Raw genomic sequence first — 26,357 nt, 5'->3', positions numbered from 1 at the left:
AGTGCGGTAGAAAGCTGTCTTTTAGCAATACAAACCGACACTATTTAACTGACCTAAATAATTATAATAGAGCAATGACCAAATTGTTCTCTGGACCGTGCACTCGAATTTCTGTATTTATAATTAAGGTGGAACCCTGCCAAAAGATCAGTGACATTCACACATTCTTAAATCCCGTTAAAATATAGGTACACATGCACAAACGTTACAAACTCTTTTCATAAACAAGCTATTTATAGGACAATGGCTTATTTTTAGCTGCAACGTGATTGTTGTTGAACTCTTAATTACCAAGCATTAATTAATGTATCAGGAAAAACAAAAAATATAACCATTGATAATTCGTGAAGGACTAAATCGTAATAAATACATTGTTCATATTAAAAAAAAATATATTTTCCAGGAATCTCTAATCTCTTAACTATGAACAAAGACGAGTTAAGTCTTTAAATTTTAAATCCGATATTCCTAATTAAATAAGGTACATATTTTGCAAACATAATATGATATAACATAATCTATCAATATATCTTATTTTGAATAGGGAAACTGGACACCTCTTATGTGGGCTGCATACAAGGGACATGAAGAAATAGTTGGTTTGCTGTTGGAGAAAGGTGCTGAAGTACATGCACATGGGAACTTTAATATCAAGTGAGTTTCATTTAATATTAAATACAGACTACGCATTTTCTATAAATAGCTGATATTTTTGGACACCACTTTATTTATTTTGTGACTAAATTAGGATCATTTAGACTAGTCTCAGGTAAAGGTCTTCAAAATGAGTAATAACTAATAAAATAATAATTAGGTACGTTCTTAGGAAGCTGTTAAGAATAGAATTATCATTGTCATGCGTAGATATGTTAATATGACATTTACGTCCAATCTGTTTAAGTAATGTAGATTATTATCAATATTTAATCGACAAAATATTGCCTTTATATTCTTGATAATCAGCTTGAGCATATGTTATTGCATATTTCTTTTAAACAATGCAACTCGCTACTTATTCCATTTTGGCTTTTAAGAACATAAACATAAATAAATATTATAAACAGTGTTAAAATATATTTTAACTAACTTTTTCTCATTAGATCGTATCAGCTGAATAAAATAAAACTTATGTCATTATTTTTTATAACCGCAGTCTTACCAAGATGTACTCGGTATCGATAAAGCTATTCAATCCCTTCTCATTCATACCAAACAATGCTGGCGCTGTGCCAACACTTTAAGCGTAGTTATTATTGTCATCAGATTGTCTCTTGATGATAACACTGCTTCTCTTCGACATGTTGTTCTCGACAGCTTGCATTCTCAGCAAAATTATAGTTATTTATGATTAGAAACTCATATGTAAATTAGAAAATAAATATTAAGTCTTATTTAGTTAGTGTTGATTTATGTTTCACTTTAAATTATAATAATAATATAATGTTGAAATAACATTTAAATAGAAATTCTGCCTTATTTCTCAATACTTTTAACATTGTTGGCAAGTGGCAACCAATCGTAATTGTTATTGGCCGGTGTGGGTGTGGCTTGAAACTACTATTGGTTGGCATTACTTTTCGATCGCACTAAGAATCCTTATTCCTTATGTATTTCTTAAAATTTATATAGTATTCCTCGAAAATGCTTTTGTTAGAATTAAATTAGCAAAAAAAATTTTTTTTGCTTAATGTTACAAAAGCCAGAAAATTTTTTTTGCTTAATGTTACAAAAGCCAGAAAAATTTTTTTGCTTTGCTATTTACTAACATTAGAGATAAAATTTTGATGTGTTATTATTGATTTAATTCTTATTAATTACAATGTTATTTGAAAATTTTGTTTTTTTAATAATTTTATCACGATTTAGTTATCAAGGTTTTTCGAGATTTTTCTTAAGGGCCCTTAGTAGGTGAACACGGAAAAATGGACTGTTTTCTATGAGCTATAATTGAAAATATTGAGGTTTTTTCGCACTGAAATTTCTAATATGTATTACAGAACGTATGTGTGATGGGATGACTGTTTCCAAAACACGATTGGAAAAATTTTGCTCGATAAAAAAAAATCCTGAAGTTACCTCTAAAATATCATATAAATGCTCATTACAACCGTATTTTACGATAATAATTCGTATAAAATCACAAGTACATAGGCATTTACCTTCTCGATTTCTTGACTGTTTTAGATTTAGAAAATACTAAATATTTTCATTCACTTTTTGATAAAAATGTGAATGGCGCTTACGATTTTTAGTTTCGAGCACGTTGATTCCATACTAAACGCGGACCCCCTCACCGCTTACCTCAGGCCCGAATAGCTGAATTTTCGCTGACCGCCTAACCCCCCTTAAGGTTTCGAATAACATATTTGACATTTGGGAAACATGAGCCAAGATTATATTGCAACTACGTATTCGTTGTCGAATATTCTCATGGCAATACACACGTACAAAGTATACAAATAAGTAGCCACTTCCAGTTCGCTAGTATGGGCGGCGGGACGGCACCACAGCGGCGTGGTCGCGCGGCTGCTGGCGGGCGGCGCGCGGCCCAACTCGTGCGACAAGTACGGCACGTCCGCGCTCACGTGGGCGGCGCGCGCGGGCGACGCGGCCGCGTGCGGCGCGCTGCTGCGGGCCGGCGCCGACCCCAACACCTCGGGCATGTACTGCTGGACGCCGCTGCTGCAGGCCGCGCAAGGTATGTGACGTCACAGGGTATATACTCGTGCGACAAGTACGGCACGTCCGCGCTCACGTGGGCGGCGCGCGCGGGCGACGCGGCCGCGTGCGGCGCGCTGCTGCGGGCCGGCGCCGACCCCAACACCTCGGGCATGTACTGCTGGACGCCGCTGCTGCAGGCCGCGCAAGGTATGTGACGTCACAGGGTATATACTCGTGCGACAAGTACGGCACGTCCGCGCTCACGTGGGCGGCGCGCGCGGGCGACGCGGCCGCGTGCGGCGCGCTGCTGCGGGCCGGCGCCGACCCCAACACCTCGGGCATGTACTGCTGGACGCCGCTGCTGCAGGCCGCGCAAGGTATGTGACGTCACAGGGTATATACTCGTGCGACAAGTACGGCACGTCCGCGCTCACGTAGGCGGCGCGGACCTTACAAATCCGGCGTCCAGCAGTACACCTCGGGCATGTACTGCTGGACGCCGCTGCTGCAGGCCGCGCAAGGTGGGTGACGTCATTGTGATATTTTTGTAAGGGATTTGTTGTTAGGGAGATTTATGGACCTGCTGGACGCCGCTGCTGCAGGCCGCGCAGGGTGGGTGACGTCATTGTGATATTTTTGTAAGGGATATGTTGTTAGGGAGATTTATGGACCTTGTGGACGCCGCTGCTGCAGGCCGCGCAAGGTGGGTGACGTCACAATTATGTTTTTGTAAGGGATATGTTGTTAGGGAGATTAATGGAGTTTCTTGTCAGTTCTTCTCCATAGATACTGCTTTCCGAATCGGTGGTAAATGTTATAATAAAAATATGTAAAAATATGACGTTTCAAAAGTGCGAAGAAGTCTAATTGAATGAATAAATGTTTGAGTTTAATGGACCTGCTGGACGCCGCTGCTGCAGGCTGCAAAAGGTATATATAACGTCAAAGGCGACAAAAACATTTGTTGCGTTTTACCAGATAGATGCTTTTATTAGATTTTAAATTGAAATCTATTAGTCAATTCATTAGTGGCGTACTACATCTCCGCTTAAATTTTATAATACATACATAATCTTTCCCTCAAGAATTGATCAAGGAAATCAATTTGAAATACCTCTAATTTTACGTTTGGGCGCACCAGGCATGCCATAAACCCGTGTTTGCTTACGTATTAGCCATGTTATATATTTTTCCTTTTAAATAGATAATAATAAGTAAAATTAACAAGTTACTTAAAAATTTTATTCCAAGAAATAATATTAGACTTTCAAGATCATAATTTAACGATATTTTCAATAATATAATTCTAAAGACGCAAAATATTATTGTTATTATAAATAAGAGGAAAATGATTTATTAGTCACTAAAGAAAAAGAAACAATGATTTACATTTTACACCTCATTGCACGTAAAGTATGTGCCATTGTCTTTTAATTGTTTTGTCACCTCGTAAACATGTATATTTTATTAAATTTACATTAATGTTACTATCATTGTTGCTAATGTTAATGTATATACCTAACGTAATACACTTACCTGGCAGTAGTTTTCACGCTATAAAAGGCTTATTTTTCAATGGGGATAACGATAAAGAGATTACGTTGTTTGTACTAACAAACATTGATAGTGAGATTGTTACTGCTAATGATATCCTTAAACATACGCGACCTTTCTAAGCTATAAATAGCTGTAACTATATTAACTACTAGCTGTGCCGCGCGGTTTCACCCGCGTGGCTCCGCTCCTGTTGGTCTTAGCGTGATAATATATTGCCTATATTACTCGTGGATAATGTAGCTTTCGGATGGTGAAAGAATTTTTCAAATCGGTCCAATACCTAGTTTATGAGACCATTCATTACAATCAAACAAACAAACAAAGTTTTCCTCTTTATAATATAAGTGTAGATTAGTGTGCATTAGCGCTAAATAAACGTGATTAAGACTAATTTTTGTCTGAAACATTTGTTATGCCAAAACATACAAATCATTAGCGATGATTGATGTCTTGGCACGAAATGGAGTCATAACCTAGATTAAATAGACATATTTTATAATAACTATACACCGTGTGACATTTGCCAGCGGGAAATACTATTTGCAAGCCTGAAGAGTGTTTAACGTGGTATAACGTTGAATTAGAAGTGGCGTTTCCGTTTACGATCAACATTAAACTCATATAGACGTTTACGACCAAACCATTAGTCGATACGTACACATGTCTATAAAAACCAATGAAACGATAAAAATAATTATTAGATACTGTATGTGATGTTTCTTGCTTGTAAGTTATTGAAACTAATAAAAATGTGAAAATGTGTCGTAAACGGAATTGATTTTTAAAGAGGTTCGAGAAGTAAAAAAAATATGAATTTGAAATAAATCTTTGAATATATTATGACAGTAAACCAAGCTGAAATAATACCTCACTTCACTCTCAGTGTAAGAAATATATTAGTTACCCTTCACAAGTGTTAATGCCCATGTTTAAAATTAACTATCCACACCGCTAACATGAGCCGTTCCTTTGATGCATCTACATTTATATATGTTTTTAATTTTCAGAATCTCAGAATCAGAAATTTCAGAATCTACGGAACTTAGTTTGTAAATTTTTTTATTATTAGATATCTTTACCAAGTAGCATAATATTAAGCTATTGCATAGCTTCTATCGCGAGCCTTGAGCGCGGGGACCGAATCGAGAAATTCCGTAACGAAATAACCTCACGCTCCCCACTCCGACGGGCTCGGAGGTGTGGCTTGAAGGCATAGCATGCAATAGCTTTACCGCGGCAGTCCCCGAGTGCCACACGTATTTTCAGAGTAACGCAGTCTATTTATCCCCAGGTTACTTCTTCCTATTTCGGACCCGGGAGCACGCAGCTCATACAGAGTACAGACTATATTTACAAGTGCCATCTTTTAAATTACAATTCTATAACAATGAGCGTAAAAATAATTCAAGTTCACCTTTAGTTATTTACTTAATGTTCTTACAGGTAACCACTTCGAAATCGTCCAAATGCTACTCGAATACAAGCCCAATGTGAACGCTTTAGACAAAGATGGGTGCACCGCTCTGGCGATAGCTTGTAAGGAGGGATTCTATGATATCGCATTGGCACTTATTAATTCCGGTGCTTATATTAATGTCCAGGTAATATAATTTTATCTGTTTGTAAGTTTTATGCGTTTTGAAATAATGGCCTGAATCGGCCATTGGTTATCAGTATAGTGATGTCTTAACACCAACACATTTCTACCATGTCCATCTGCCCATTTAATGTTTTATAGTTATTTAGCAAATTGACGTAAGTTTAACAATGGACTGATAAAATTAAGTAACAATTATTATTTTCCGTAATTCCTTTATTTTCAAAAACATACTAAACTAACTTTGTGGTAACTTTCAGGATCACTCGAAAGACACACCACTTATACAGGCAGTGAAGGGCGGATATAAGAACATAGTGGAGGCTCTGTTAAAGAAACACGTAGATGTAGACCTGCCAGGGAAAGAGAAGAAAACCCCAGTGTACACCGCGGTGGAAAAGGGCCATGTGGCCATATTGAAATTGCTTTTAGCTTCAAATCCAGATCTAGAACATTGTACTATAGTATGTATCCCTACTTTTATGTATACCTTAATTAATAGGACATGAAAAATAAAAATACACTCACCTGGATGAACACATACCAATAATTCAGTCAAAACTTTTTAACTTTGCCCAATAAGCAACATGTTCATTATAATATTATGTCATACTTCTATTTCTAATAATTTATCAATTGTTTTCATTCATAAGAATGTTATGGTAATTTTAATCTTGGTTTTGGTTGTTATAATTCATTGTATTTGCACTTTACAGACAGGTGACACGCCATTGCTGCGCGCAGTGCGGTCTCGTAACGCGGAAATGGTGGCTCTCTTGTTGGAGCGCAAAGCACGAGTCAATGTCGCTGACAACCGCGGGGATACGGCCTTGCACGTAGCTATGCGGGCGCGGTCTAAGGTATAACGTGTTACATGCAAATTCTAAATATTTAAAGAAAAGGAGTGTGGACACGTGTTAGAAATGAAACTTCTTTGGCAAGATTCAAATATATAAAAATCGTCGCCTTGTTCCTTGACGCGACTTAAAATTTTTACTTTCAAAAAAATAATTTAAAAAAATTGCAATCTATTGTAATGGATAAAACAAACAATAATTAATAAACAATAATTTGTTTTTCTTAAAATACTTTAATTTGTTTTTCTTGGTTCAGTTGAACTTAACACAATTTTATTTCTTACAGCATATAGTTGAAATACTCTTAAGGAATCCGAAGAATAGTCAATTATTATATAAGCCAAACAAACAGAATGAGACGCCATACAATATAGATATGAGTTACAACAAGACAATACTGGGGCAAATATTTGGGGCACGCAAATTGAATACGAATGAAGATAATGAGAATATGTTGGGGTATGAGTTGTATAGTGCAGCGTTGGCAGACATGTTGTCTGAGCCGAGTTTGTCCGTGCCAATAACAGTGGGATTGTACGCGCGATGGGGATCCGGGAAGTCGTTTTTGCTCAATAAACTTAAAGGTAAGTTGTTTTGTAATAAAGATAAATGAACTGATGCCATTTAATTGTTTACAGACACATTCCATTACAACAAATAATAAGAATAAAATGAATAGTTTAGGGGGCTCCGATACGATATTGATAACGGCAACATGTTGAAATATTCACATAATCTTTAGAATATACACAAAAAATTAAAGAGAATAATTAAATGTAGTAAATCAAATATTTTATTTTTCACGTTATTGGTAAACCGGTATTGGTATTGATAATAGCGACATCTTTTTTTCAAAATGACGGTAGATTTATTTCCAAACGCATATAAAAATACAAATAGGGCAGCTATCACAAAATAAAACAAGATGTATGTATTTTAATATTATTAATACTGCGATGGCTGCTTGCTGCATATTTATTTCAATGGAGTTATTAAAAGAGTATGTTTATTTGTGCGGAACCCTTAGTGAGGCGAGTTCGACTCACACTTAAGGGCGTATTCAGAAAGAAAGCTTGAAACTTATAAGCGCTTATCGGCGCTTGTCAATGCTCAAACCAGCTTGTCAAAACCAGCATTGACAAGCTTGTCAAAACCAGCATTGACAAGCGCCGATAAGCGCTTATAAGTTTCAAGCTTTCTTTCTGAATACACCCTATGGCTGGTTGCAGAGCTTGACCGACCGTCAGTGCGTACGTCAGTCGCGCTTGTCATATGTATGGAAATTCATAAAACCTTTCATAGCTAGACCGACCATACGCACGCGTATTGTCATGCGCATTAGTGTCATAGTCATACAATTGTTGATGCGTATCGTCAGGACCGACGGTACGCACTGACGGTCGGTCAAGCTCTGCAACCAGCCTAACTGATCTTATATCGTGTTATATCAAATGTGTACTTTTCAAATTTCAACGCGGTGAAACAGTTTGAGATTACCTTTGACAGCGCTAGTGAAGCTGCGGACGGAAAACGTTCCACTATAAAACGTCAATTTATTTTATATACATATTACATATAACATTACAAAAAAAAAATGCTTGTGCCACAAAAAATATTTCCCCATTTTACTAACCAAAAAAATATTCCGTGGTATTTGAACACAAATAAATGTTAAGGTGCATTTACACATTCGCATTCGCTAATCGCTATTCACCCCGTGACTCAATGGTATAATGTATCGTCGAACATTACTTTACGTACTTACGTAAATACGAGTGTCGACGCGCACCACTGTTCACACATTTTTCTTTCTTTTGATTTCGTCCGAAACCGGTCTTAAAACGAATACGTGATTCTCAAAACTAATAGTGAGGGCATCGCTGACGTATTTGTGTGCGTTTTCCGCCTCGCTATTCGAGCGATTGTGTAAAAGCACTATTATAATTTATGTCTCTGTATTAACAGAGGAGATGAAGAATTTCGCGCGGCAGTGGAGCGAAACAGGCTGGTCGTGGTCGTGGGCGGTGTGGTGGGGCGCGTGGCACGGCGCGCTGGCTCTCGCCGCGCTGGCCGCCGCGCTGGGCGCGCCGCCGTACGTCGCGCTCGCGCTCTGCTTCGCGATATTCGCCGCTATGTACCTGGCGCTGTACGTGCTGTGGTACTGCGGGCACAGGTGAGCACGTGGGCGGTGTGGCGGGGCGCGTGCCTGTACAAATTATCGAACCAGATCAAAGACACAGAAAAATCTACACAATAGACAGGTCAAATCTGATACAAAAAAGTTTTTAGAAAAATGAAAAAAAAAAAAACAACCAAACAATTCCACAATTTTTTTCCAAAAATAATTCCTTAGAAGAACCAGAAGGTATATTTATTGAATTTTGATACACATCGGAACAAGATTCCTTTTAGAACATTATTTTTAACCATGTGCAATAATGATTTAGGTACGAGTGGTGGTGGACTGCCGACGTGCTGTCCGCGATGGGAAAGCGCTTCAGTTCACTGCTGCTAGTGCTACAAGTAGTATTTTGCCATCCGCCAGGACCTAACGACCCAAGAGCCCTTCCTGCTACTCCTATAAGGTAAAATGTGTGATTGTTTAGAATTTTTTAGTTTCATTTTTTCTCTTTTTTAGGTAAAAATAGAAGCTTTTCTATTTTATTTACTTCTTTGATAGATATAAATTAACTACTTAACTTATTTATTTATTTACTTTTTACTCCCAGATTCCACTTTACGGAAGGCATGAAGAGCGGCGGTGGGCAAGAGAGCGAAGCAACCCTGGTGCAAATGCTAGCTAGTCTTGCGGAGGCGCTCGAAACCCAATACGGACGTGTTTGCACGAGATTGGCCCGCGCCTTCCGGCCAAGACCTGTGTCCTCTACTTCAGGTTGGAGGTGAGTTGGCTTTATCTATCCTCGTTCACTCATATTTTGTTTGTACAAACAAACAAATAACGAGTGAATTATTCAATTCAAACATTTTCATATGCTTGAATTGAATAAGCTAAAAGCTAAATAATTATTATCAAGGGGCACTGGTGATATTAAACAGGATTGAAATGAAGACATCACTCGATATGTACATTTGATAATGCCCTTTCATATACACTAGTCTGTCATTTCAATTTTTATTTTTTTAATAATAATATTATTTCAGGTGGCGACGGGCGTGCTGCATTCCACACATAGTAACGTTTGAAATCAGCTTTACGTGCATTTTATTGGGGCTGTGTATTCTTGTGATATACCTCACCGACACGGATGCAGACGCATCGTGAGTGATTTATTATATTCTCATAACTAGGTCAAAAAACTATTTCTTAAAAATTTTGATGTAAATTTAATACTGTTAACATACATCATACGAATATTTTTTTTTATTTGCCAAAAAAGATTAAGAATTATCAGGGTTACAGGAAAAGTCGATGTGGATCCGTTAAGGGCATGTAGTACACATCATTTCTGAATGATTTCACTATGGAACTCCCACTGACATAAGAAGAACATTAACCACATGGTGTAGTGAAAAGTGGACTACGTGAAAGAATGAGAAAATGTGTGCGAAAGAGGTGTACACGTAGAACATAAACTATAAAATTTTATTCAAAAACATTAGGTGAATAAATGTTATTTTGAACTGATTTATTGTTTCATTTAGCTTACTACAATCACCGACGATCTGTACGCCAACTATGAGTTGAGCGTGAGTGACTTTGTATGCCAACTAACGTTAACAACGCACCGATTACGTTATTTTCCAAACAATAGCCAGTAACTAGTCACTTACGCTCAAGTAATAGTTGGCGTACGGTATTATTTGTACGATCGACGATGTGAACAAAAAAAATGCTATAAAACTGAATGATCTCCTAGGTCGATCTCGATGGATATCGATGGATGCATGAAGGTTGTACCTAGCCGAGGGAGGCCTATGTTCAATAGTGGAAGCCAGTATGCTGAAATGATGATGCTGAACTTAAGTCAAATTAATTAGATTAAATAAGGGCTATTTATTCTGACTGCCATGTAGCCTTAGAAACTAAGTTTCACCTTTGAGGTTAATAAATACCCTAGAGTGTTATACCTCGTTGCTGATAAAATGTAGATGTTTTTAAGCACATCTGCAGAGCAAGTGCCATAATAATTTTTTGAGATATCCAGAAAAGAAAAATATTCTTTTATAATTTGTACTTATTTTCTTAAGTTTCGATCGTCTACAATGACCTATTTAGTTAACTTACGTGCAATTTTAGTCATTGAGGTAATTAAGCATCTCATTCTTCATGTAAAAAAACCAAAAATATAATCATAAGAGTCAAAAAAATTCAAAATATTCAATTGAATAGCCGAAAAATTGGGCATTTTCATAAAAAAAATTAAAACTCGAATATCTCGAAAACGGTTAAGTTTAGGATGTGAGGTTACATAGTGAAATCATTCAGTAATGATGTGTACTACATGCCTTTAACGGATCTACATCGACTTTTCCTGTAACCCTGTATATTCGTGTTCAGAATTCAATGAACATTTTCATCTTATAAACTTTTGTTTAATCATTTTTATTACCAATAAATAAATACACACTAGCAATCCATAATGAACAAAATAGTTCGTTAGAGTGTAAACCAATCAGGTGCTAAATTTGTCACGTGTATCTCTAATCGTTTACGTACTAATCACACCCCGGACACTCCATACAAAATTATCGTTTTGACAGTCACACAGTAGAGACTGCAAATGTGTGTGTTAACGCTTTATGGTTGGCACATTTGTGATTAGCGTAAAAAAAAAATTCGCGTTTTTCTGATGAAATACACCCGTAAACAGCACAATATCTAACCATTTTCTACGAAAAACGATAATCACAAATCCAAAATAATAAAATTACTTTAAGTCAATTTGATTAATGTTGTCAATCTTCGTTGCGAATCGTCCTTGCAGAAAAATGCGGACCATTTATAGGCTGATCGTGCGGGGTGAGGTAAGTGTTTAATTTTGGCGGGAGGCGGAGAGTGTCCGTTCTGTAGCGTTTAGCTACCATTATCTATTCTGTGGTACTAATTTTACATTGTTGTTCCCAGGCGCCGCGAAGTCCAACAATGGTTGATGATAGCGGCTTGTGCTGTGGGTGGAGCGCTAGTGCTAGCGAACGCGTGCACAGCCGGGCGGGCGCTAGCTGCGCTGGCCGTGCCGCCCCGCGCGCGCCTCGCCCGCCGCGCCCGCCGCGCGCACCACGCGCACGTGCTGGCGCTGCGGCCGGAGGTGCAGGCGCTCACACACACGGTATGTGTAGCTTTATATATTATGTCGGTCGTTAGTTTATATGAGACGACTTTGAAATGAACCGGAAGTTTGATGCAGTCTCGTGCTAATGCTGCGCCCGCTGCGGGCTCTTTTACACATGGTATGTAGGTACGCTTGCTTCATATAAGTTAAAAAAATTTTTTTGATCAAAAACCTCTGCTGCTACTTGAGTTGCAATCGCTAACGCAAAATGTGTTTCCTTCTTCCTGTGCAATATCGCAATTTTAAAAACTACAAAGTATATTTTTATCGTAAAATTATCATCATTATAAAATAAAAATATCTATAAAAAAAGGAAAAAATGTGTGCGTGTACTTACTGTACACACGTAAGAAGTGAAACTTGTTAATGACCTTATTTTTTCAAAAAAAAATTATATATGCAACTTTACAGAAATACGTCGAATCACGCGTGGTAGGGATAAGAAAAAGATGGCGTGTAACGGAAAAATGTCACGCGTAACGAAAAAATTGTGACACTAAATTTTTTTTCCAACCCCGATAAAGAAGTTTCACTTCAATAACACAAGTGAAGAAAACAACAACAACAAGTGCTCCACAAATTAAACTTCATGTTACCTTTATTAGGTGTCTTGTCTGGACGCATTCACGGGCCAGCAAACCCGTCTAGTGGTGGTCGTGGATGCCCTGGACAGCTGCGAACAAGAGAAAGTGCTAGCTCTACTGAACGCCGTGCATGCGCTGTGTTCCGACCCCAAGAGCCCCTTCATACTACTGCTGGCCATCGATCCGCATATTATCAGTAAGGTAAGCATCTTTTGTAAACTTTTAATAGGAATTTAATGAACACCAAATACCAATATTTTTTGATGTAAAAAATTATTAATTTTTTCAAATTTTTATATTTATATACACTTGTATTCTTATACTTCCTATATTTTTGGTTATTTTATCAGCGTTTATTTTATGCTAATATGTTACGTACTTTAAATGCGTAAAACACTACGTAAAACAAAATGACAGTTGTTTACAAATCAAACAAGTCTGTCTTTGTATTACGATAAGAAAAGTAAGTCCAATAAAATTTATAATTATACCATGATTATTAGTTCTTACATCTTTTACCCATATTACTTTTTGTCACCATCTTTTCAATCTTCTAAAATTTGAATTTCTCGTCAATTTTATTAACCCCTAAGAATATTTTTTTTTTTTATATAATTTTAAAACTCAATAAATATATTTCATTCATTTTAGTTATTTTCATTCTCTTTTTCTCAGTTGAACAAAAAATCTTATTTCGGAATTTTATTTTTTTATTTATTTTATTGTTTTTTTTTTTACACTTTACTAGTTAACATTACTACGTTTCGTTCTAACACGTTTCCAATGCGCAGGTTGCTTGGATGGAGGTTAGTTCCGAGTTGGAGTGTCCGTGTCTCGATTAGTTTGCGACTAGCCTTGTACATATACCGTATATCGATGACGTGTGCTTGCATGCTTTATCCTGCCTCAGTTGCCAAATTTATTTTATTTTTATCCTATAAATTGGCGTTGTATTGCATGCGATGTAAATACTTTATATCGTTCAAGTAATAAGTCAGCACAGTCGGCTGATTCGAGAACTATTCTATAACTTAGAATGTGTTGGTGTTACAAACTTTTTAGGATAAAAGTTTTTTTAAATGTGCATTCAGTCAGTCTTGGCTTATAGGTAGGTACAGAGACGTACAATGATTTCTAATGTAGAAAGGGGTTCTAGTGAATTAATAAAACAATTTAATATAATCTATAACGAAGAAAAAGTTATATCGGAAAATCTTGAGCAAAAATAAAGTATGCAATCTATTCCTCTAAAACAGGTTCGGTCCTTTAAAGCCGGTCAAACTTTAATCAGTTAAAATAAAAATAAGAGGGTTTGTATTTGATTTGTAAGAAACAATTATAAAAAGGTGTATTATATGTGTAATAGAAATCTTCATAAAAATGTGTCCATAACAAAAACACAGGCAGTAGAAATAAACAGTCGCCGCGCGCTGTCCGAGAGCAACATCGGCGGGTGGGACTACCTCCGCAACATGGTGCAGCTGCCCTTCTACCTGCAGAACTCTGCACTACGCCGGGTCAAGAGCGCACAGCAGTCTGCCGCTAAACGCATGCAGACTATCGCGGCTGATGACTTCTCTACCTCGCTGCAACGCTCCGTAAGTTGTAGAATATTAAGCGGGGTCGCTTTAAAGTGACCCATGAAATAAATTGTGCCAAGCTAAAAAAATATAGTAAAATTTGACAAAGTTCCATAGAACTATCTATCACACCTACCTATAGGTATAGGTTTAGGTAGTTAGATTACGTTTTATTTATATAGTTATTGTTTAAAGGTGCTTAAAAAGATTTCAGCATTATTTTCCAAACAGCACCTTTACCTAGGAGGTGAAGATATCTTAACAATATTATAACCCCTACATTCATAGTTAATACTCTTTTTCTGTGCAAAAATCTAACAAAATAATTTTCCAGGTATCAGCACGTCGTCTCTCATCCACCTCCGAGCTGATGTCCAGCCAGGAGCGCATAAAGACACAAGCTACCAAAGAGAGTGTCCGTCGTCTCCGCCCGTCCGAGTCGATCGCGTCGTCAGTCGCGTCCGGGCTGCACCGCGCGCCGGTCGCGCCGGCCGGAGCTGCGGACCTCGGCCGCGTGCTGCTGACGGACGATTACTTTAGTGACGTCAATCCCAGGAGCATGCGAAGGTTGATGAACGTGCTGTATGTTACCGGTAAGTGGGAAACCTGCTCGAAGGACCAGTACGAAGGAGATTTATGCAGAATTTTTATGTATTAAAATTTAAATATTAGTAAAGTTTAATTTATCCTGTTCAAATTATCAATACAACGTCTGTACAAGTAATCAATCCAGAATTCGTAAAATAATATGTATCCCGGTCAAAGGACTTCCCATCAACGATTCAAAAGTCATGACTTGTAGTACATGTAGTAAAAAAAATACAGTGAATATAAACATTAAACAGTGTATTTTAGAAAAGTGAAAACATAATTAAATTTTATTTTTCAGGGCGTTTATTAAAAGCATTTCAAATTGAATTCAACTGGTACCAGTTAGCGTCATGGGTGAATCTCACTGAGCAGTGGCCGTTCCGCACCTCATGGATCATCTATCATCATGAGACATACGAAGAGCATATAGATGACTCGACTTCGCTTAAACATCTTTATGATAAGTATGTACATACTATTGCAAATACGAAAATATCTAAATTAATGAAATAAGAACAAAAAATAACTTCTACAAAATAACATGTAGGCTATGTACGCTAATGAACTTTACATGTTGTTAATAACTTTTTTGCTTAGTTAATTTAATACTGCTACTACAAAGGTTATCAAAAAATTTTATTCTTCTCGTGTTTCTCATTCAGATTAAACAAATTTCTGTCAAAACTCCGCAATCGTTTAAACATATTTTAAACGATACCTTACCAGACACCCAAATTACGACAATTTTAATATAATTCTAGGGTTAAACCCCTCATGAGTGGTCTCCGTGAAGCCGGAACACTTATGGAGCTCGATCGCGATGAACGCAAGTTAGAAGTCTTCTTGAGCTTCCACCGCGCCACGCTCACAGCTGCAGACCTTAAGATATTCTTGCCTTTTACTATCAACCTGGACCCGTATATAAAGAAGGTTATCAAAGGTAAGTTGCAGATATTCAAGGTTAGGGTGAAATTTTTTCAGCTGAAAGAGTATGAAAAGAAATGATCTTAGTCTTAATCAATAAAAATGTGTGCGTGTACTAGTGTACACACGTAAGAAGTGAAACTTCTTTATGACCTTATTTTTCAAAAAATAATTTACTATATGCAACTTTACAGAAATACGTCGAATCACGCGTGGTAGGGATAAGAAAAAGATGGCGTGTAACGGAAAAACGTCACGCGTAACGAAAAAATGTTACACTATTTTTTTTTTTCCAACCCCGATAAAGAAGTTTCACTTCAAAAATATTATATGTGATAAAAATTCAACGACTTTGTCGCTTTTTAATAACTAAACTATATATTATGTACAAAAATCGAATTTACATATTTATTCCAAATAGTGTATTTGCTTTAAAAAGGACATTAATGAATGAAATTTTCAGAGGAACACTTACAGTCGGGCATAGAAGAGGACTTAGGTGCGGGTGGTGCGGCGCCGTATCACCCAGCGTCACATAGCAGGCATCTGCATTCCAAGCTTTTACTAAGGAAACAGGTAGGATTTATTTTACTTAAATATTGTAATTTAAATGTTTCTTATATAGAATATTGTTCCACAGCGTTATGTACTATTTCGATCACAGAACAATCTGTTATCTACTATTTTAATTAAAAAAAAAAATTCTGGAGATGTCACTTCCGCATCTTGTATTATAAAACTTTTTCAGAGGTTATATCAGACACATGAATCTGATTTCTCTCTCCTCGTAACAGAAAGTGCAGCCCGTAGCTCCAACACCCCAACAGCCAGCCCAGCAGTGGGCGGCGTGGGCCCAAACCAGCGGGAACACCTTGTCGCCCCCGCAGGCCCCGCCCACACCGTACCAACCGAATCAGATGCCTGTGGTCGCTGCGAACCCGTTGGTCTTGCTCAAAACAGCTTTTCCGGGGATTGTAAGTTTTATTAAAAATTATATTTTTAATATACAGTTCTCCCAAACTAATAATGCGCATAGAAAAATTCGTGACTGTTCGGCAACTGTCATATTCCCCGAGCTTCCGAAGACGATATTTATATAGAGTGGTTAAATGTATTTTCTTCATGCAGATTATAATTATGAGTTTTATTGTGATTTAATGTTAAAAGAGATAAGTACCTAACGAAATTTGTTTCGATAATTCAAAGTAAGTTAATAGCGAGGATAAGCCACACGATTGCAAATACAGGGTGTCCCAAAAAGTAGTGATGAAAGGAAGCTGGGAGGTAGAGGACCTAGAGGGCTATCCGAATCACCCCCATGTACTTATGTTATGCGATTTTTTGTATTTTCGGAGTTATGACGTTGTTTTTTTCAATTTTTTACCTATCGCCGAGTACGATGATATTTTCACTCATGGTGACGTCAATTATTGCGCTAGATGCTTGATTTTTTTTTGTTTGATAAGCTGAAAGATAGGTCAATTCAGTATGGTAACATTTATTCAATTCAATTACAATTTGGGCGAAATAACCCGGAAGCTCATAGTAGCAGAAGAAAGCATTAAAAATGATAAAATGGCATCCAGACATTTAAAAGACATCTTTTTATGGTGATGTCGCACTTACATTGAGCAACAGCGGCAAAATTTTTGCAAAATTTTTGCACATACCACATTTAGATTTCAATTTTTCGATTGAAGCCTTCTGACTTCTGAGTAATAAATTGAAATTTTCAGGGTAGCTACCTGATAGACAGAGCAAGTTCTTAAAAGCCAAATGGAAAACTTTTTTATGTGATTTTATTTTTTTATGGGACCTTGAATTAGTGAACATACTGGGTAATTTTATCTTTCATGGCATTTTACTTTTTTTATTCCATTCGAAGATCTAACTATAGTAAATGTTACCATACTGAATTGGCCTATCTTTCAGCTTAGCACACAAAGAAAATCAAGCATCTAGAATAATTCACGTCACCATAAATAAAAATCTCATCCTACTCAGCGAAAGATGAAAAATTTAAAAAGTGTCATAACTCCGAAAATACAAAAAATCGCATAACATACGGTGATTCCCTCTAGGTCCTCTACCTCCCAGCTTCCGTTCATCACTACTTTTTGGGACACCCTGTATATATTTGTTGTATTTATTTACTTGGAAAATTCTATACTTACTTAAAACTATTAAAGTGTTTTACTGAAGCTGGCGTAGTGATGGATGTATGGAAGGTTAAAATAAGACAATGTTTATATTTTAACACTGGTTTACAAGGATTTACAGAATCAGGGATTATATCTATTTCTTATATCGTAGACTGATCAGAACTTTCATTATGCTCTTATAAACTTTCACTTTTCCCCTGCTATCTGCTACCTAGCTGTGTAAATAATCATTTTATCGGAAAATTCAACATTGAAACAAAACTAACCACATTTCCTATATTGTTTTGTACAATGAAGTGTTATAAATAAATAAATAAATAAAATAAATAAGAAGGGCATGTAACAGCAGCTCTATATAATTCTATACAGAGATAATACGTGCGGTCTCCACCAATATATAAAGATGACTGATGGATTTTTGAATTTTTTGACTGACAGGCTACCGTCATCTACCGCCCGAATTGTTTTCGATTATGTATGACTCTGAATTGACTCCTATTTCTTACGAACAAGGTGCAAGATGCAAGTGCATTGTTTAGGTCACTTACGATTCAATGATTCGGGGTGATTCGGGTGTTTCTGGAAATACGATAATTAGCGAAGATCTGCATGCGCATTATTAATTTTGGACTACTGTACATCATGTTAGTCAAACAAAAAGTAGATGAAATTTTTTTTTTTGCATCTGAAACTTTTTCATACTTTATTTTATTTACTTGTTTTTTCCTGATATTAAATTACAAAAGCATTGTTTCTTAGCGTTGGGATTACTCTGAGTTTCAGACTATTCGTTTTAATTATGAGTTATGACGTCTACAAAATGGCGTTAAGTCGATCTTATTCCTAGTTGTTTCGCGTAGTACTAATACGATATCCGTTACCACGGCAACAGGGCGACGTGTCGACCGTGCGGCTGTCGACGCTGACGGTAGAGCGCGTGTGCCGGCTGGTGCGCGACGCGCTGGGCGCGGGCGGCATGGCGGCGGCCACCGCGCTGCAGACGCACCGCGTGTGCGGCCTCGTGCTGGCCGTGTGCCGCCTGCCCGACCTCAAGCCGGTGAGTGCTGTGTGCTGTGTGCTGTGTGCTGTGCGTGGAGCCGTGTGCCGGCTGGTGCGCGACGCGCTGGGCGCGGGCGGCATGGCGGCGGCCACCGCGCTGCAGACGCACCGCGTGTGCGGCCTCGTGCTGGCCGTGTGCCGCCTGCCCGACCTCAAGCCGGTGAGTGCTGTGTGCTGTGTGCTGTGTGCTGTGCGTGGAGCCGTGTGCCGGCTGGTGCGCGACGCGCTGGGCGCGGGCGGCATGGCGGCGGCCACCGCGCTGCAGACGCACCGCGTGTGCGGCCTCGTGCTGGCCGTGTGCCGCCTGCCCGACCTCAAGCCGGTGAGTGCTGTGTGCTGTGTGCTGTGTGCTGTGCGTGGAGCCGTGTGCCGGCTGGTGCGCGACGCGCTGGGCGCGGGCGGCATGGCGGCGGCCACCGCGCTGCAGACGCACCGCGTGTGCGGCCTCGTGCTGGCCGTGTGCCGCCTGCCCGACCTCAAGCCGGTGAGTGCTGTGTGCTGTCACGATAAAGTATGACTTGATTTTTAATTAAAAAAATAATAATTAAAAACGTTGACGGTTAAAATAACTTCTTCCAGAATGCGGAATCTCGCTAAAATCGATCATTTGACAGCCCAGTGCCTAGTTCGACTATGCTTTACGCACCCGCATGCGCACCTATACCCGTTTAACAAGCACAAACTTATACACAATTTTATTGAAATTTAGCATTTTTTTTTTTCAATTTAAATACTTTTATTTATTGATTTATTTCTTTACAGATTCTGGATTTACCTTTTGGCGATTGGGAGTTGTTTAAAATGTTGATAATGAATCTACGTGAACTGGAATCCACTCTACCAACCACCACTCCATCTGTCACAGGTAAGACATTATTTTTCATACACTCATAAGTAATAAACAAGCTTTTCTCATCGCACAATTTGAGTAGTTTCATAGAAAAAACAAATATTTTTCAAATGTGATTTTGAATAATATTTTATTTTAAGCACGGGACAATTTCATTTCATGACCCTATTTTTATTTTTAGTTATACCAGATAAGTTAGGCGATGCAGAAACAGACTCAGTGAAACCTAGACCAGTACTCGAACACCAAAGAAGCCGACAAACTAATGTGGAAAAACAGGTAACTATTATTGATTATACTTTTTTTTAATAATTTACTCATTTTTTTATAAAAAAAATGGTGTAAATTTCGATGTAGACAATGTTGTATTTTGTAAAATATTTTATGACTTTATTTTACACTTGCAGCCTTATGCGGAATATCAGGTGATTAAAGATATTAAAATATGTAGTAGAACCACTTTAGAACCGTATACCGTAACCGTAGTTATGCAATTTTGTAGTTAATGTGCATTTTCAGTCGACATTGTTTCCATGAATCATCTAATATATATAAATCTCGTGTCACAATGTTTGTCCTCAATGGACTCCTAAACCACGGAACCGATTATAATAAAATTTGCACACCATGTGCAGTTTGATCCAACTTGAGAGATAGGATAGGTTTTATCCCGGAAATCCCACGGGAAAGGGAACTATGTGGGGTTTTCTATGAAAACGCGGGCGAAGCCGCGGGCGGAAAGCTAGTACTTATATATTTTCGTTGATTTGGTTTGTTTTAGATTCCACTAGAAATCATTCGTTTTAGACTGTAGTGGTAATTAAATATTTTTTTCACTTTATTTTGAAAAAATTAACATAGTGTTGTATTATTTATTTATTCTTTATTTATTATTTATTTATTCTCTCTCTTATATTGTAGTTGCAACGTTTTATTTTGGATTGTAGCGCGTTTAACTTAACTTCATTTATTATGAATACACTCACATTTGATCATTGTTGTTTCTTTTGTTCCCTTTATTTTCTCTAAATCCCCTTTGCAATATGAATATATCAATGTGTGTATGTTAGCAATTTTCAAATTCACACAACTTTCTTGTTCCATCAATTTCAACTGTTAATATTTTTTGCACTTTTTAGTTTTAATGTGACACTTGTCATTTATAGTGTGAATGATGTCATATTTTGTTAACTTACAAAATCGCTATTATTTTGTATTATACCGAGATAAGATTCAAAACATCCACCATATCATTCAGAGCACGTATATTTTGTTGTTCTCATAAAAACCCTAAACCCAACATTTACCATTGTGCCAACACAGGTGACGCTCGAAGAGCAGATGATATGCGGCGCGCTGCAAACGCTGAACGAGGAGGCGATGGAGGACGTGCTGCACTCGGAGCCGTCGCACCCAGGTGAGCCGCACCTGCGCCCCGTCCGCGAGCTGGCCGCGCGCACCACCCCCACCTCCTCCACGTCCCCCTCGCGCTCCCCCTCCCCCTCCCGCTCGCCCGCCCCCGCGCGCCCCGCCTCCGAGGAGGAGCTGCGCCGTGACGTCATCGTCAACATGGCGGACGACGTGTTCCTCTGAGCGGCCGTTGACCCGCGCCCAAACGGTTGTGCCCGTCTTCCCAGTCTTCCCGCCGATTCCGCCTTGCGTTCACTGCGCGTAGGACGTAGGAGTTGCCGCGTTAACCTTATGTAACTCTGTACGAAACGGGATCCATTTTAATTTTGTCTAAAAAGTTTTAAATTAAGTATATGGTTTTATTTGTATTCACTTTTCGATTAATGGTTGTCACATTTTTGATGATTGGCCGTGGATCCGAATTCGAATGGAATTTTGCTTACTATTTAATAAGCGATTTTATTTTTGTGCCAAACCGCATGCCACTTTGAGTTATTTACGTACATACAATGTACAATGTTTGTGCTAAAATTTTTAACATCAAATAAAATTATACTGTAATCAAAGAAGAACCAGGAATTTAAATGTATACGTTCTAATAAATTTATAAATCATATAATAAAAACTTTATTTTTTAAATGAAATGTAATAACTAAAATTGTAACTTCGTTAGAGATTGTAAAGTAGAATCACTATTTTTTATATAATGTTGTTTTGTGATACTTAAAAAGTACTTAAACACTTAAAATCTGCCAAACACACTTATTAATACTGTTATTTCTCAGCTTATTTATCACAATAAATGCATGTAATTTGCTTAGTTTAAGTAGTGAAATTTTCAACAAAGCTTCGTTTAATTCATTTTGCAATGTTTTTGAAGCATTCCTATTAATTTTAAGTATTACGTAGTAAGTTATTAGTTAAAAATTGATTCAAATCGGCTGTGCTTCATTTAGTGAAACGTGCATGCTCTAAGCACTACACAAATTAATATTTAAGAAACATTAAAATATCCCGTTGTGCCATTGTAAAATACATTTACATTAAATGATTGTAATAATATACAATGCAATTTGAAATTTTTCGTTTTAATTTTTTTTATTGTATACTCGATATGACAAAATTTGTAATAACATATTATGATGTACATCATTTATTGTATATCGTCGTGAATATTGATTATCCAGTAGCCGCACTAGCTTTAACTTCGAATCGTAAGAAACTCGTCGGTCGAGCCGACTGTCGCCTTCCCTAGTATTAGTCGCAGTAGATCTGTATTCGCATACATATCATACGGTGTTTTAGCGTAGTACAATGGATCTTCCACGATTATCATTCCAATCGAAATATTTATTGAATTTGGAGAAAATAAAGAGTGAAAATTTAACATCTCGTTTTATTTAACTTCTACCGAAAGAAACCCCATCTCCGCTTACACATTACCACGGTAAACAGAATACGAACGGTAGTCTCACTCACGCAAATACCCGCATCGATGAGACTCCTAAGCGGCCGACGGCTCAGAAGAGTCGTATTCTGTTTACTGCGATATCACGGCCCAAAAGGACGCGAGCTCACCGAATTGACATTAGTTGCAGGCGAGGAGCGCGAGCCGCGGCCGCGTGTCGTACCGCGCGGCGCGTCGTGGGCGGGCAGCGTGGCGGGGGGCGGGGCGATGGGCGGGGCAGGGGGCGGGGCCAGCCCGCGCGCGCCCGCCAGCCTGCGCCTGCGCCGCGCGCCCGACGCGCCCGCCGTCACCTTCAAGGTGGAGAACGAGGAGGACTCGGACGACAGCCAGATCACGTTCACGGCGCCGGTGCGCGCGCCGCCCGCCGCCCGCTCGCGGCCCGCCTCGCTGCTGGTGGCGGACGACGCGCCCGACGCGCGCCTCGCCGACCGCTGCCGCTCCGTCGACGACTCCACGCGCACCGGCTCGCCCGTCGTCGACCTGAAGCTGCGCAACCTGCGCCGCCCGGCCGACCTGCTGCGCAAAGTCGGCTCCGCGGAGAGGCTGACGAGGTTCAAGGACAAGATCTTCTCGCTGAACTCGGGGTCGCGCGAGCGCAGCCCGCCGCGGGAGGAGCCGCCGAGCGACGACGAGTCGGTGCCGCTGGTGTCGTCGCCGACGGTGAGCGCGGCGTCGCCGTTGGCCAGCGAGCCGGCGCGCGACGCCACGCCCGGCGCCAGCGAACCGCTCGACTCGTCCCACGGGAGGGCGCTCGGCGTCGACTGCGGCGACCGCAGCCTGCAGGACTGCACGGCGAGCTCGGACTTCTCGCCTCGCTCGGATCTGACCGAACTCGAGTCGCCCCGGGAGAGCGGCACGGACTTCGACCACCTCCCGGAGAACAAATATTTGACGACGAACCCGAAAATCGACATGATCCGAGAGGCGAGCGACGGTTCCATATCGAACATGGTGGAGCCGTACAACATGCGGCTGCTGGCCCACGGCACGACGGAGGGCTCGCGCGCGCTGTGGCGGCAGGACGCGCTCGACTCGGGCCCGCCCTGGCCTTGGGACGAACCCGACTCTGCCGTGTGATGATACAACGATCCACGCATCGGAATGAACGAAAGCGCATATTGAACTATTCCAAAAGCAATAATGGAATGTCGGGACGGCGTGTCAGGATTATAGAATACCCTGTCTGACAACATGCTGAGCCTGCATCGGAGGATTCATATTGTTAAAGACTAGCTGATACGTTCTCGAAAAATGTTAATTATTTAGACATGTATAATGTATTAAATCTCGTACAAGGTTATGTACTTAAGCGAAAATATCGGTATGACTTATACTTGCATTTACAAACTATAATCGCTTAAATTTATGACTTACTTAGCATTGTTTGTGATCATAATATATAATAAATTTTTTTTTCAATAATGGTGCATTTTATTTGATCCAATTCTCTTTTATTATATATGAAACACAAATACATAATTATAAAAGAAAGTCATGTTATATTATACCCATTACATGAACTACAAGAAATAAACATACATAATAATATATAAATTATAATGCGCAACAGTTATTTATTTTAAACCTATTGAAAAATAATTAAACTGCAGTCAATAAAATCACAAAAAATTCACTAACAAAGAGCTACATACACTTTCCTTTTGAAATTAAATACTGCTCGTCTTTTCTAGACGTTCACCATTTTCATATATATACAGGGTGTAATCGTTAACTATGCACAGGCGATTATTCCGTAACTATTGCAGATATCAAAAACCTCGAAAGCTCTTTACCTATGAAGTAAAAAGGCAATAACTTTTTTTTTTATTTAAGTAGGTCGTACTTTATAAGAATGCCTGCCTGAATTCAGATTCTTAAGTCCTAACCTTAATTCCGGTAACGTACCTACATTATTATTTTTAAATCTGTCACGTAAATAAATATAGTTTGAAAAACTAAAAAACACGCTTTCAAGATTGATTCTTACAAATAAAAAAAGACGTGTGGCACTCGGGGACTGCCGCGGTAAAGTTATTGCATGGCATGCCTTCAAGCCACACCTCCGCCCGTCAGAGTGGGGAGCGTGAGGTTTTTTCGTTACGGAATTTCTCGATTCGGTCCCCGCGCTCGAGGCCCGCGATAGAAGCTATGCAATAGCTTAAAAAAAGTAGAAAATATTCTTAATCTAGGAATCAAGCAATAACCAATACATAGTATTTTTGTGAAAAAGCGTGAGGTGCCATTAGAGAATACAATCCCGGGATCCCGACCCTTTTATGATCCCGAAAATACCGGGACTGCACTTGGCTAATCCCGGTATTTTCGGGATTTATATAAACAGCTATTCTATTTTGCATTCTACGATCCGTTGAGCCTTAACTATGACCTATAGGCTAGATTATACCTTAGCATAAAATTAACCTAAGGTACGATACGGATACGGACTATACTGGTACGGCCCTAATAATAGCAGACCTTAGAAGGGACTTTCCCACTCGGAATTTTTGAAGTGAAACTTCTTTATTGGGGTTGGAAAAAAATTTAGTGTAACATTTTTTCGTTACGCGTGACATTTTTCCGTTACGCGCCATCTTTTTCTTATCCCTACCACGCGTGATTCGACGTATTTCTGTAAAGTTGCATATAGTAAATTATTTTTTGAAAAATAAGGTCATAAAGAAGTTTCACTTCTTACGTGTGTACTGTGTAATATGTATATTTTTATTTTAGTATTATTGCAACTGACAATATTAAAAACATCTTTTTGAGAAAAAAAAATTGAAGTTTACTTCAATTTTTTTTTTAATTAGAACCCAATTCCCACATAAGGCTGATCCCGGGACTATCCCGGGTTCCCGGGATTACCCATCAAAAATCCCGTAATCCCGGGATTGAAAAACATGCTCGGGATTGTATTCTCTAGGTGCCATGTCTCACACATATGCCAGGCCAATGCCCAATTTTGCAGTATTTTTATTAAGATTTTTCATTATCTTAATTCCTATGTGTTCCATTTGCTCTTTAGAAAAATATGCGTTCTGAAGGCGAACCTTCATATTTCAGTCTTCTTAAAATAGGTATTATGATTAATTTAACATCCAACTTGATCATGACGAGTATCTGTTTCCCTCTCATATAGATCAAGAGCCCACGCCAGCCAGACTTTCCTTTCTTTAGGAAAGTTGAAAGTTTCTCTGTATATGTCTCCGATACAGATAAGAACGACTAGCGATTATCAAGTCTGGGTTGTGGTTACTTTGGCAGGAAACAGGTAGTAAAGGTGTATAAAATTGTACCTAACTTTCATTATAGTTTAAAAGCTAAATTTTATATATGTTACTTGGAGACGTATAAAAAGATGTTAACTCAAGAGTCGGACAGTTTTCATGGTTCTTACATCTTGCCAGACACATTTAAAAAATAACTAACATATCATCAAATTAACGTACTACCTAAAAGTGTATCAAATATGAAATAACCCACTAAAAACATTAGTTAACTATAATTAAATAATTAATGACTAAAAAATAATAGTATAATATAAGTTATAAAGTTATTACTTATCTTTTACGGGGACTTATGTCGATGGAATTCCACGTATCTCGATGATTTTGTGTGTCGTTCTTATCTGTATCGGAGACATACATGTACAGAGAAACTTTCAACTTTCCTAAAGAAAGGAAAGTCTGGCCGGCGTGGGCTCTTAGATTAATAGGTTAAGGAAAGAAAATAAAAGAAAGTAGATTTAGGCTTATTCTTTTTATTT

At 38.6% G+C, this 26,357-nt stretch overlaps 1 protein-coding gene across 7 annotated transcripts in view; it reads left to right on the top strand.

Annotated features, from left to right (window-relative positions):
• Positions 1-24,013, top strand: part of LOC123691465 (kinase D-interacting substrate of 220 kDa B) — a 42,117-nt gene extending 18,104 nt beyond the window's left edge. For 2 of the 7 annotated variants that reach the window (XM_045635870.1, XM_045635872.1), the window contains exons 4-27: positions 545-654; positions 2,478-2,698; positions 5,662-5,819; positions 6,076-6,279; positions 6,532-6,675; positions 6,959-7,256; positions 8,638-8,845; positions 9,120-9,257; positions 9,402-9,572; positions 9,835-9,951; positions 11,759-11,960; positions 12,569-12,748; positions 13,339-13,353; positions 13,951-14,145; positions 14,462-14,720; positions 15,017-15,182; positions 15,480-15,658; positions 16,106-16,218; positions 16,437-16,616; positions 18,697-18,861; positions 19,626-19,728; positions 19,895-19,992; positions 20,121-20,138; positions 21,037-22,510. In XM_045635870.1, the coding sequence (XP_045491826.1) occupies positions 545-654; positions 2,478-2,698; positions 5,662-5,819; positions 6,076-6,279; positions 6,532-6,675; positions 6,959-7,256; positions 8,638-8,845; positions 9,120-9,257; positions 9,402-9,572; positions 9,835-9,951; positions 11,759-11,960; positions 12,569-12,748; positions 13,339-13,353; positions 13,951-14,145; positions 14,462-14,720; positions 15,017-15,182; positions 15,480-15,658; positions 16,106-16,218; positions 16,437-16,616; positions 18,697-18,861; positions 19,626-19,728; positions 19,895-19,992; positions 20,121-20,138; positions 21,037-21,306 (3,912 nt within the window). In that variant the 3' untranslated portion in view covers positions 21,307-22,510. Of the gene's footprint in view, positions 1-544; positions 655-2,477; positions 2,699-5,661; positions 5,820-6,075; positions 6,280-6,531; positions 6,676-6,958; positions 7,257-8,637; positions 8,846-9,119; positions 9,258-9,401; positions 9,573-9,834; positions 9,952-11,758; positions 11,961-12,568; positions 12,749-13,338; positions 13,354-13,950; positions 14,146-14,461; positions 14,721-15,016; positions 15,183-15,479; positions 15,659-16,105; positions 16,219-16,436; positions 16,617-18,696; positions 18,862-19,625; positions 19,729-19,894; positions 19,993-20,120; positions 20,139-21,036; positions 22,511-22,842 lie in introns of those variants that run through there. The other 5 variants (XM_045635871.1, XM_045635868.1, XM_045635873.1 and 2 more) reach the window with 4 other exon arrangements.
• Positions 24,014-26,357: the final 2,344 nt, after the last annotated feature.

This window comes from Colias croceus, chromosome 4 (assembly GCF_905220415.1).
Source record: "Colias croceus chromosome 4, ilColCroc2.1".
NCBI lineage: Eukaryota > Metazoa > Arthropoda > Insecta > Lepidoptera > Pieridae > Colias > Colias croceus.
Note: the sequence above shows the minus strand (reverse complement) of the source record. Positions and strands in the feature narration are given on the sequence as shown.